The sequence below is a fragment of the Pristis pectinata genome, chromosome 18 (genome assembly GCF_009764475.1).
Source record: "Pristis pectinata isolate sPriPec2 chromosome 18, sPriPec2.1.pri, whole genome shotgun sequence".
NCBI lineage: Eukaryota > Metazoa > Chordata > Chondrichthyes > Rhinopristiformes > Pristidae > Pristis > Pristis pectinata.
Window position 1 is genome coordinate 35,813,092 of NC_067422.1, and position 13,253 is coordinate 35,826,344.

The window sequence follows — 13,253 nt, forward strand, 5'->3', positions numbered from 1 at the left end:
CTCCATCCTATGAAAGTGGTAGGAAAACACCTTATCGTGCAGCATCGAGACTACTGCTGGAGCTGGGGACTTCTTGACTCTTCATCCTGCTTGAAAATCCTTTGGAAGTTGGATTTAAGATAAGATCTTTATGTACATTGAAACACACAGTGAAATACATCTTTTGCTTAGAGTGTTCTGGGGGCAGCCCGCAATTGTAGCCAAGCTTTTATTTGTTGCTGAAGCTTTTTGTTCTTTGGGTTTAAAATTGCAGGCAGTTCTGCAATGTTCTTAGCATGTTCTCCATTCGAATATGGACATTTAGCACAGGTAATATGCCACAAAATGCCAGAACTGGCTTTGGTTTGTTCTGTCAGCTCATTTACTTAATGCAGAAATTAGTGGCTGTTGCTGCTTGGATCTGATTTTTTAATGTGGTTATCTTGTTTCTCCTTAACTCTGATCCGGGGTGTATTCAGATGTAAATTTGCTGTGATTGATTTTGTGGTGACGTTTCAAATTCCTTGTCTTCTGGAGAGTGAGTGATGGTTTGCAGATATGGCAATGCAGTTCCCCTTTTATAACAGTGATACAAGTACTGAAGGATTATATCTCTTATTTCCATTCTGGTTCTAAACTTCTGTTGTCCTCTTCACCCGGGCGTTTCTTGCAATTTGATGATGTCTTCATTCACAAGATTAACACAGCACCATTAACTACACTTAAAAATAATTAGTGAGCACAAGCAGTAATGTACACACCCTGGGTTCTGTAGAAACATTCTGTAGGAAGATTGCAAGCATCCTGTGGGTATTCACCACACTGGGTGATCTGCATCTTAGTTCCCTAGGTACTGCAGGCAATGGCTGCTTTGTGGCCGCTCTTAGCGAGGCTGAAGGCAAAGGCTGACAGATGCCATGGACCGCCTTCATTCTGCACCAAAGTTATGAAATTGGATTGCCCAAGATTGTGTCTGCTGTGAATCTCCTGAGTTGCAAACACCTTGCAAACCGTGGTCGGATGACTCCTGCCCTAAAGTGTCTGGGGTGGGACTCGAACTCGCAGCTTTCTGACTGGGGCCTGAGAGTGCCACCAACTGATGATCAGCTGACGTGGACACCAAGGGTGTGAATCAGAGCTTTACTCGTGAAGGAACTATGTGAGTTGCATCTGTAGGGGTGGCACGGCGGTTAAATTACAGTACTAGTATCCAGAGGTCTGGGCTAACAATCCAGAGAGTCAAGTTCAAACCCCACCACAGTAGCTGGGATTGAATTCCGTTAATTATCTCAAATTTTAAAAGAAAACTAGTCATTCCAAATGATGAACAGGGTTGTTATGAAAGCATATCTGGTTCACCAACGTCCTCATGGGAAGGAAATCTCTGCTCTGAACCAGTTCAAGGACAATTAGGGTAACTGGCTTGCTCGGCTTTGTATAAGTCAACTACCTTGATGGGTCTGCAGTCAAGATGGCAAATTTCCTTACCCAGAGGGCATTAGTAAACCAGATGTATTTTTATAACAAGCCTACAGTTCAGTGTTCATCATTACTGAGGACTATTTTAAAATTTGAGATTGTGAACTGAATTCATATTCCACAGTTGCACTGGTGGGGATTGAACTTGGGCAGGTTTTGAATAAGTATGAATAAATTTTAAAATAATGGGTAATTCAACCAAGAATACAAACAGACAAAGGAAGACTTAAGGGATAGTTTTTAAAAGTAAGAAGCAGAGGCTGTTGGTGAGACCTATGAGAGATTGAAATAATCTGTCTGGCTCTGTTAGACATGCTCACCTCTGAGGCACTGGGCTCTGAGGTCAAAACCCCCACCAGTGACCTCAGCACAACAATCCAGGCCCATCCTTTGGTGGGATACTGAGGGACTGCTGCACTTTTCGGGTGGCTCATCTCAAGAGATGTTAAATCAAGGCTTCTTGTGCTCTTTCAGAATGATGTGACAGGGAAACTTGGTACCTGTACTTGATGAGGAAGATATTTTTTGGACCCATGTCTAGGATCTAAGGGATATTGGGTTTGTGCAGGAGTGCTGAGGTGAAAGGTCAGCTGTGATTTTATTGAATGGGGAAGCAAGAATGAGGGTTTGAGAGTTCTGGTGAACTACAGAAGCTGCCTGACCTGTTTGCAGCATTTTCTGTTTTTAGCATCTGCGGTTCATCCTTCTCCACTGTTTCTGGTTTGAATACTTTGTCAGACACTTTTACGACCACTAATATTGCATTAAAGGACTTGTGAGATGGTGTGTTCCACATGCTGCTGTTTTTTACTCGTCCTTAACACTGGATTTGCTATAAATCAATCCCCCTCAGGTTCCTGAACTGTGTCCAAAGATAGTTGCGGACACGGGCAGCTCATAAGTCGAGAGCTTTCTACTCGTTTAAGGGATCATCTTGAATTGTGTGGTTAAAGAGGAAAGTGGATACTGACTCATGAAGCAAGGGAAGTAGGGGAAAATAGGAAAAATAAGTGACACTGGCTAATAAAACTGCAGATCGGGCTTGAGCAAGAGAGAGGTCCATTCTGGTGCTGGCTGAGATGGGTGGCTTGTCAGCACTCACTGATCATGTGGGATGATTCTGTGATGTAATCTATTATATTCACATGTAATTAATGGTGAGGTGAGTGTGCTGAGGTTGAGCTGCCCACAGCAGCAATAGCTCCTTGAGTATTGTGTCCAGTTCTGGTCACCTCATTATAGGAAGGATGTAGAAGCATTGGAAAGGGTGCAGAGGAGATTTACCAGGATGTGGCCTGGTTTAGAGAGTATGCAATATGAGGAGAGACTAAGGGAACTAGGGCTTTACTCTTTGGAGAGAAGAAGGATGAGAGGAGACGTGATAGAGGTGTATAAAATATTAAGAGGAATAGATAGACAGCCAACTCCTCTTTCCCAGGGCACCAATGCTCAATACAAGAGGGCATGGCTTTAAAGTAATGGATGGGAAGTTCAAGGGAGATATCAGAGGGAGGTTTTTTACCCAGAGAGTGGTCGGGGCATGGAATGTGCTGCCTGGGGCGGTGGTGGAGGCAGGTACATTGGTCAAATTCAAGACACTGCTAGATAAGTATGTGGAGGAATTTAAAATAGAGGGATATGTGAGAGGAAGACGTTAGATGGTCTTAGGTGAGGTTTAAAGGTCGGCACAACATTGTTCCGAAGGGCCTGTATTATGCTGTATTGTGCTGTACTGTTCTATGTTCTATGATTCTATGAAACAGGACATAGTGGCCAACTAAGGGAGTGTGATGGAGGCAGCAGAAGAATTGGGGTTCAGGTTCATAAGAGGTTAACAGGCTTCAAATAATGAAATAGAAGATAAAAGGCAATCGTGAAGCTATATAGAACCTTGACAAATTTACAGCTGTGGCATTGTGTGCCGTGTTAGGCTGTACACTGTGGAATGAATGCTGAGATAATTGAGTTTCATGAAGATTCACTTGAATACTGCCTCGTATCAGGAAATAAAAATGTACAATCAGCCTTGGAAATTGAACGCTGCTTTTATTAGGCCAGAGGGTTTTATGAGTGACTCAATAAAGCTGTTTAAAGTTGTGATGGTTTGGGATGGATTCGATAGGAATAGTGTATTTCCATCTGCAGAGATGACATCACTTGCAGTTAAAATTCAAGAGATTTAAGATGCGGAGAAGGTGACAGGTTGTGAAGTAAACTATGGATTTGAACCAGAACAGAGGCAAGGCTGCAATAAAAAAAAAGTTGGACAAGTGGCTGAAGGCAAAACGGGATCGGGAAACAGAATAGGCTCGGGATTAAATAACACAGGAATACTTGCTTGCAAGCTGTACGTTGATGGGGACTAATCACAGATCGCTTCCATGTTGTTGGTTTCTGTGCAGTGCAGTGAGTGGCAGGGTTGGCCAGGAGTTGGCCAGTGACACCCATGGGTTCCAGAACTCTATAATGGCTTCGCTTTGTTAATAACTGCTGCAGAGCGAACTGACAGAGCTTCAAAGTGAGTGTGTGTGTGTGTGTGTGTGTGTGTGTGTGTTGTGAGAGAGGGGTTGGTGGGGGGGGGGTGGCCTCAATCTGCAGTTTATTTTTAAGCAGCCAGTCTCTTTACAAATAGTGTTTGTTTTTCAGTGCGGTAGAAGTTGGCGTGATTGGTGGGAGTTTTGATCTGTCCAGGCTGTGTGCATATGCATTGAAGAATCCCACGCTCAGGCTAATAATCTGCACTGGCTCCTGAGAGTAATGTCAGGAATCTTGGCACAGTCCTCAAAATAAATTCCAGCCATGCTTCTCCTGCTCAGTGAAGTGAATGGGCAGCTCACAGCCAGTGGGAGTGGCTGGGAAGTGGTCTCTGCTGGGGCTTTGTCATCAGCCTGCACCAGTGCCCCATTGATTTCATGGGACGGGTTCAGAGGGACTCCACATACAGTTGCCCACAGGTTGCAAGGCTTGGCTTGGTTAGTCAGGCAAACAATTTTCTATGCTGAGAGAGATGGTGTCCCTCGACCTGTGCAGTCTTGGAAACCTATTTGGGTGAACCAAGTGGCCTGTGTAACAGAGGAGTGCAGAGTGGTTGGAGCCTGTTTCTTTTTGATGCCCCAAGCACATTGTAATTGAGGACAAATCCAACGAAGCTACCTCTGGTTGGAGTGCCAGGGCTGGTGCTGATGCTGTTGGCAGGGGAGTGCAGAACCTCCAGGGCCCCGGGTTCTATCCTGACCTCCTGTGCTGTCTGTGTGGAGTTTGCAAGTTCTCTTTATGACTGCAGAGGGAGATGTATTTCAGCCCATGGAACTCGGTGCTTGCTTTTGTTATTCTATCTCAGGATATGGGTGTTGCTTTCAAGACCAGCATTTATTGCCCATCCCGGGTCAATCTTGAACATGGTGGTGAGCCTCCTCCCTAACCCATCGCAGTCTTTGTGGTGAATGCTCTCCCATAAGGGAGTTCCTCAGCACTGATCCAGGATCAATGAAAAATCAGTGAATTCCAAGTCACAATGGCATCTGTTTGAGTTAATCAGGAGTGTGGAGGTGCCTCCATGCATCTGGGGTCTTTGACCTAGGTGGCTCACACGAGGGGACATAATTTGAAGGTGATTGGAGGAAGGTATAAGGGGGATGTCAGGGGTAAGTTCTTACACAGAGAGTGGTGGGTGTGTGGAACGCACTGCCTGCAGAGGTTGTGGGGGCAGATACATTAGGGACATTTAAGAGACTCTTAGATGGACACGTGAATGATAGGAAAATAGGGGGCTATGTGGGAGGGAAGGGTTAGATGGATCTTAGAGCAGGATAAAATGTCGGCACAACATTGTGGGCTGAAGGGCCTGCACAGTGCTGTAGTGTGCTATGGTGAGTTTGAGTCAGACTCCTGACGATGTCATTCTTGGTGAATTATTCCAGTGCACCTTGTAAATGTTTCTCTAGGGGGCTAAAGCTGTTCATTATGTACCTTCCCACAACATCCTGGACACAACTGTCTTCAGCTGCTTCAACAGTGATCTTCCTTCCATCATAGGGTCAGAAGTAGGGATGTTCACTGATTGCAAAACTTTGAATTCCATTCACAACTCCTCTGCAAATGAGATGGCACATACCTGCGTGTCGCATTGTTGTAGATGGAGACTGGGTGTGGTGGATGGAGACCAGGGTGGGGTGACATATGTGGATAGAGAGTGGGGAATGTAGTGGTGGGGAGGGAGGGGGGCGGAGAGCTGGGAGGGAGGGGGGCGGAGAGCTGGGAGGGAAGGGGGCGGAGAGTTGGGAGGGAGGGGTGGATGGAGAGAGTGGGGAGGGAGGGGGGCGGAGAGCTGGGAGGGAAGGGGGTGGAGAGTGGGGAGGGGGTAGATGAGAAGCAGGGCAGGGATTGGTGCAGTGAGGTTTGGAAGGGGTGTGGGTTTGGACAGAGGGCAGGTCATATATCCCTTGTTTTGTGCAGTGGATCATTCCGCATGTTCACTGAGGTAAGGCTGTGGCCTGACCTGCATTCCTCAAGACATTCAAACATATTTACAAAGGTACATTTACCAAGTGTGTTATTTTCTTAAATCAGTACAGATGCCACAGTGGTTTCTCAGAAGACACATTTGTGTGTGTTGGCCAATTGGAGAGGACGATGTGTTCATGGGATGTGTGGAATTTGATTGCGGGGCTCCACCCTCGGCTAGTAACAACCCCAGATCCAGACATAGGATTAGCTTTTTCAACTCCCAATTATAGAGGCAGCCAGTGACACACCCCACCTCTGCTCGCTTCAGTCAGTGAGGTGTCAGCTGGGTGCTGGGGGGATGGGTAAGTGTAGAGGTGCAAGTGGGCCACTGCTCCCTTGCTCTCGGGTTGGGAATGGACGAACGATTGTCCTGAGGAGCTGCTCCTGTCAGTGATATGGGGAAGTGAAGGACTGGTGGAGGGGGCAAAGGGTGTCACTTCTCAGCCCCACAGTGATTAATGATGTGCAGACTCTCTGCTCTCGCAGATTAGGATGGGTTGGTGCACTTGTTCTAATTGGTATTCCAATAACCTTTGATGTGACACCTTGCCAAGTGCCGCCTGGAAATCTAAGTATATTACATCAGCCATCTCCAATTTATCTGTAGAGTTTTACTTCTTTAACTCCATTGAGTGGGTTGGGTGATGGAGAGCTGTCAATCAGTTCTAAGTGGCCCCCTCCCCCCCCCAAGAAGGAGTTTTAAAGGGGATAAAAGGGGCAGGCTTTTTTTATACACAGAGTGGTTGATATTGGAACATGCTGCTGAAGGAGGAACATGCTAGAATCAGATACAATGTTTAAAAGACGTTTAGACAGGCACTTGAATAGATAAAGCATAGGAGGGTATGGTCCTAATGCAAGAATCTTGTGAAATGGGATTAGAGTCAATAGGCAAAAAAGTCAGCATGGATGTGTTGGGCCGAAGGGCCTGTTTTTGTGTTGAGTGAGTCTCTGACTCAAAAGTGGACTAAGTGACTTCCCTTTGACAAACATATGTTAACTTTTCTGATCATCGTGAATTTTTCCAACAGCTTTAATGATATCATCTTGTAGAGTGGCTGTCTTGGAGTTGGAAGCTCTTCAGCCCTGCTGTACAATGGAGGGGGGGGGGGGGTGAAGCCTCAGTAATGGACCCAACATCGCAGGTTGCCAGGGCCGGCAGTCAGTCCTAGTCCAGCTGAGGCTCCAAGCCTGGGAACTTAATCCACTGAGCCCCAGTCTCACTCCTCTGCATCAATGGTGTCTGGCACACACCCTGCCATTAGAGCCCCTCATTGGTTGAGGACATCGCCTACACAGGTAGCAATGGAGCTCACAGTGGCGTGGGAATCCGAGAGTGGAACTTAGGCAGCAGGGGTCAATGATAGGTAGACTGGCCATGTTATATGTTGATGTGCCAACACACTCCAGTGAGATACTTCCTGCTTTCTGCAACCAACCCCCCCCCGTTGGGAGAGGAAATCCTCCTTATCACCAGCTTCCACCTCTGATCTCCTGTGGTTGTTTCCCTCTCCTCTCTCCCCAGTCTGAATTCTACCTCCTCTTTATTGTTATGTCATCTTGATCACTGCCTGCTAACAATTCCAATACTCCTCCCATTTCCATCGGCTCCCAACTCTCCCTCCCACCTCCCCTACCCCTCTCCACCAAGTTCCCAACTCTCCCTCCCACCTCCCCTACCCCTCTCCACCAAGCTCCCACCTCCCCTCCAGCCCATTTCCTACCTCCTCTCCGAACCACCCCCTCCCCACCTCCTCTCCACTCCTCCAGTTTTGATCTGCCCTTGTCAGGTGCCTCCATGCTACAAATCTGCTCCAGCCCCTCACTCTTACTATAATGACTTTCCCACCCCCTTACCCGGACAGGATCAATCCTGCTTTGACATTTCATCTCCCTGGTTGAAAACAATCTGGCCATAAAACCTCATCACTTACACATTCACCACCTTATGGCCCTTGAGACCAAGAGTGTTCTGAGCTAAAATCTCCAAAGTCTTGCCCTACCTCACCTTTGTCATCTCCTTCAACCCGATCCCTTGGTTCCAGTTTGCACCACCCCTCTATTCACCATGAGCTCCCCCTTCCTCCCCTCCCCTGCAGGTTCCTTCATTGCTACAGAACCTCTCTCCTCCAGTTACTCTGTTATCTTGGCCTGACCTTCTTGCCCATTCTCGTCACACCTCCCCTCAAGGTCCTCTACCACTTCCTCCTGAGCTTATCTACCACCACTCCTTAGTTCCAAGTAGTTTGAGACATTGGCTGGGTGCTGACAGATTTTTTTTTATTTGGATCAATAGCTGAACATGTTGCTTTGACAAAAGTCCAGCACTCTGTTCCCCACGTGGGCCTCAATATGCAGTGGAACTTTACACACACATCATTTTTGCTCCCTTCACTTCAGATGGTGTCCTGTTGGGGTGCAGTTGAGTTGGTATTGGGTTGTCACAGGTTGCCTTATTGGAGTGCCCAGTGGGGCTCAATAGTAAGTGCTTGTGGCAAGCATGTGGTAGCACGAGTGGACAGCATGGTGCCACAATGGATGCAAGCCTGATCTGCTTTTGCCAGTGTTGGTTGAGTGGGGCATCAGGACAGTGCCTGTGATCTTCCTCTATCTGTGCAGTGGGAGGGAGTACATTGCACCTTCTAACGATCGGAACTCGTGAAATAAAAACAGAAAATGCTGGAAAATCTCAGCAGGCCAGGCAGCAGCTGTGGAAAGAGAAGCAGTCAATGTTTCATGTCTGGGACCCTTTGTCAGAACTGGCAAAGGCAGAGATATGTGAAGTAGTTTTCAGTAGATAGGGTGGAGGACTGATATGTAGAATAAAGGGAATGTATGTGATTGGACAAGTTGAAATAGTTTAATAGGGGCTGTTACCCCCACTTTACGCTGTACTGTTACTGTTTTTACCTGTACTACATCAACACACTTTGTTCTAACTCAATGTAACTGCACTGTGTAATGAATTGACCTGTATGATCGGTTTGTAAGACAAGCTTTTCACTGTACCTCAGTACAAGTGACAGTAAACCAATACCAATACCAGCACACGAAGCTTCTTGGTTTGTTTTGAACATAGAACAGTACAGTACAGTGCAGGCCCTTCAGCCCATGATGTTGTGCCAACCTATATAAACCTACTCCATGATCAATCTAACCCTTCCTTCCTACGCAGCCCATAACCCTCCATTTTTATTACATCCACGTGCCTACCTAAGAGTCTTTTAAATGTCCCTATTGTATCAGCCTCTACCACCACCCCCGGCAGTGCGTTCCAGGCACCCACCACTCTCTGTGTAAACAAAAAACTTACCTCTGACATTTCCCCTAAACTTTCCTTCACTCTCCTTAAACGGATGACCTCTGGTTTTGGCCATTGCCGCCTTGGGAGAAAGATGCTGGCTGTCCACTCGATCTATGTCTCTCATAATCTTATACACCTCTATCAAGTCGCCTCTCATTCTGCGTCGCTCCGAAGAGAAAAGCCTTAGCTCAGTCAGCCTTTCCTCATAAGACATGCTCTCCAATCCAGGTAGCATCCTGGTAAATCTCCTCTGCAACCTCTCCAAAGCTTCCACATCCTTCCTATAATGCGGTGATCAGAACTGAACACAATATTCCAAGTGTGGTCTAACTAGAGTTTTACAGAGCTGTAACATTACCTCGTGACTCTTAAACTCAATCCCCCGACTAATGAAGGCCAACACACCATATGCCTTCTTAAGCACCCTATCGACTTGTGCAGCAACTTTGAGGGATCTATGGACGTGGACCCCAAGATCCCTGTGTTCCTCCACACTGCTAAGAATCCTGCCATTAACCTTGTACTCCGCCTTCAAGTTTGATCTTCCAAAGTATATCACTTCACACTTTTCCTGAGTAAACTCCAACTGCCACTTCTCCACCCAACTCTGCATCCTGTCTATATCCCGTTGTAACCTACGACAACCTTCCACACGATCCACAACCCCTCAACCTTCGTGTCATCTGCAAACTTACTAACCCACCCCTCCCCTTCCTCATCCAAGTCATTTATAAAATTCACAAAGAGCAGGGGTTCCAGAACAGATCCCTGTGGAATACCACTAGTCACCGATCTCCAGGCAGAATACACTCTGTCCACCACAGCCCTTTGATTTCCGTGGGCAAGCCAATTCTGAATCCACATAGCTGAGTCTCCATGGATCCCATGCCTCACGACTTTCTGGATGAGCCTATCATGGGGAACCTTATCAAACGCCTTACTGAAGTCCACGTACACCACATTGACCGCTCTTCCTTCATCTATTTGTTTTGTCACCTCCTGGAAAAACTCAATTAGGCTAATGAGGCACGACCTGCCCCTCACAAAGCCATGCTGACTATCCCTAATAGACTCTGCTTCTCCAAATGCTCATAAATCCTGTCCCTAAGAATCCCCTCCAATAGTTTGCCCACCACTGACGTAAGAATTATTAATGGTAAGGTGATAAGACCTGCCTGTTTGGCAAGATTTATACAAGTAGGATGAGAGAAACAGAGCCAACGTAATATAAAAGCAGAAAATGGAAAATGCTGGAAACACTCAGCAGGTCAGGCAGCATCTGTGGAAAGAGAAAATAGAAATCACGGGCCTTGTTCAAGCAAATCCCTTGGCTTTGAATAGAGACCCAGCAAGAGACAGGGAAAAAACATCCCTTTTTTTCTGAAGATATACATTACTCATACTGTATGTAATGAGTAAAGTATATATAATAACACTATAAATACAACAAGGACATGTATTTCTCTACTGTAGTTTTGCTATCAATTCAATACTTGCTCTTATTGCATTAACACCATTCCAGAGAACCTCCTTCTCAAAGAGTGAGTGGTATACGTGACAGGAGAATGAAGTGGCTGCTGTAAGGGAGTGGGAGACTGGAGCCAGGGTGTTCACTTTAAGGAATACATTAAATGGGAGCAGAGATGAGGGATTCAGCATTCTGTCATGCCTGTGTGGAGTTTGGAAATTGGTCTTACAAGAGAGAACTAAGATTTAAAAAAAAACATTTTCTTAAAGAGTTGTAAAGGGTGTCCCGCGCAAGTTTTTGTGCTGAATAAAGGGTCTGGTTGTTCTTCAGTCTCTGCCTTCTTTTCTTCCTTTCATTTTCCTTCAACTGATCTGACAACTTTGTGGAGGGAGTGTGTGAACAGTGTTTAATTAGTCCTCTCACATGCTGTTAATCAGTGTTATCTGGAGGTGGGGCAGTAGGTGGGGTGGGCGGGACTTGGTTGGTGAGGGGATGCTTCAACTGGGGGTGGGAGGAACAAGAAAGAACAGCTTTGAGCTGAGTGATTCTTATCAAGAGTCACAGTTCAGCTGTGGGTGATCCTGGGCAACAGGGAAGCGCTTGGACACTTTTGAGACTGCGTCTCTTTCGGGACGGAGAGTGACCAGGAAATCCAGTGCCTCCCCTGAGCTATCTCTGACCACGAGGGACTTGACATCTCTGAGACCTATTGATGAGGGAGACGGTGAGAGGAGACTGCCCGCTGCAGGGAGAGGGGAGAGAGGGCTGATGCTATTTTATACAGGATGCTGAGGTATATTAGCACACTGAGGGATTCATTGAAGACTTGGAAGTGAAGTAGTTCCCTTGTGCTTTTGGTCAGGTGGCCCTCGAGTTCTTCACGAGAGGGGTGTGTGCGAGGGAGTGATGTGAGGCTTGTCGATGGCTTTGTTCAGGGGGCGGGAATCAGCAAGGGAGGGAGTGCAGCTTCGTCGGACTAAAAGTGGCGAGTGCTTTTCGGTCTTGCCTCTCCGGAGCTCGAAGGTAGGAGGGAAGTTGGAATTCCGGCAGCACGTCCAAGCGTGACTGGGCTCTGAATCTACTTGTTGCAGCAGAGCAAGGTTCCCTTTCAAATTCCCTCAGAGAAAAACACTCGGCTCCGGCAGAAAGGGGAGAGGAAGCCAAGTGCGAACTGGAAGCTGCTGCTCCCGGGAAGCTGGGAGCACAGAGCGGCGAAGAATGGCAAGGTGGACAGCTCTCTGAGGTGTGATCCATGGGCGCTGTCACATTGGAGTCTTGTCCCGTGAGCTAAGATGATTGGCGGCAGATGTTGAAGAAGCATTAATTTCCAGAAAACTCGAACAGAGCCATGGGTCAGACAAGTTCCTGCACTCAAACAGGTCGGTGTCGTTGAATCTTTGATTTCCATGTTGGTCGATAGGTTAACCAGATTGGTAAATTCCCTTTCTTCCTATTGAATCTTCCTTTTAGTCTTTTAGATCGGGTTTTGAAGCACTTCTGATCCCTTTATCTCATGTGGTGTTGGAACAGTGCCAATATTGCCCATTTACACTGGGTGTCTCCCCCAAGTGGGATCACATTGAGGTGGGTGGGACGACTTTGGGGGTGCGGTTGAGGGGCTGCACATCTGCTGTTCAGGGTCGTCTGATTTCTGGCGCGGATCTGAAGCAGTATCTGTAGTTGGCTTCTCCAACCCGAACCCTTGGGTGTGGAGAGGCAGTTCCAGTGGCCCCTGTTACATTGGCCCAGACTGGGAGTTAAATCTGAGTGGGGTAATGAGCGGTTAGTGGGGTGATGATTGAGTGAAACTGGGTACTCTTACTTTTATTTCAAAAATATACTTCATAAAAAATACAAATAGGGAACATAAATGATACCTGTCTTTCTCTACATTGCGTCGTTAAATTAATACCTTCTATTTACAACGTGTCAGTGCTCGTTGTGTGCCCTCTTTAAGCAATACATCCATGAAGTATTTGCTGGGCTGTGACACAGGACTCAGCCACTCAGTGATGGCAGGACCTCAGACTGTGGTCCTTCCCCTACACAGCTTCTGGGTTGGCTGCGCCGAGCTCCAGTACGTCCCTCAGCGCACACTCCTGCACCTTGGGATGTGCCAGTTGCCAGATTCTTCTTACACTAGCAGACCAAAGTGCGTCTTTCACCAAGGTGATGATCTTCCAGCAGCACCTGATGCTTGTTTCGGTGTGTATTCTTGGGAAGATCCTGTAGATCAGAGAGTCCACAGTTATGCAGTTGCTCGGGATAAACCTCGGTGAGGACCTTTGCATCCTTTTCCAGACCTTGACAAATGCACAGTCCACAGAGAGGTGGGTGATCATCTCATCCGCACTGCAGCCATCTCGAGCATCAGTAGTGAGACTCAACTGTACAGGAAGGATCTGACAGGGAGGGTATTGGTGTTGGTTTATTATTGGCACCTGTATCAAGATACAGTGAAACCTTATTTTGCGTGCCAGCCAGATCATGCCAGACATGATGACATAGATGTAGCTG

General features: G+C 46.9%; 1 protein-coding gene across 8 annotated transcripts in view; it reads left to right on the forward strand.

Moving 5' to 3' along the window:
- Window positions 1-13,253, forward strand: part of LOC127580049 (caskin-2-like) — a 227,874-nt gene that overhangs the window by 94,719 nt on the left and 119,902 nt on the right. Inside the window, exon 1 of one of the 8 annotated variants that reach the window (XM_052033200.1) lies at window positions 864-1,138. The exons of 6 other annotated variants lie outside the window; for them this stretch is intronic. Coding sequence is in view for 1 of the 2 variants with exons in the window: in XM_052033196.1 (XP_051889156.1) it covers window positions 12,085-12,115 (31 nt within the window). In the remaining variant the exon portion in view is untranslated. Of the gene's footprint in view, window positions 1-863; window positions 1,139-11,712; window positions 12,116-13,253 lie in introns of those variants that run through there. One more of the 8 variants, XM_052033196.1, reaches the window with a different exon arrangement.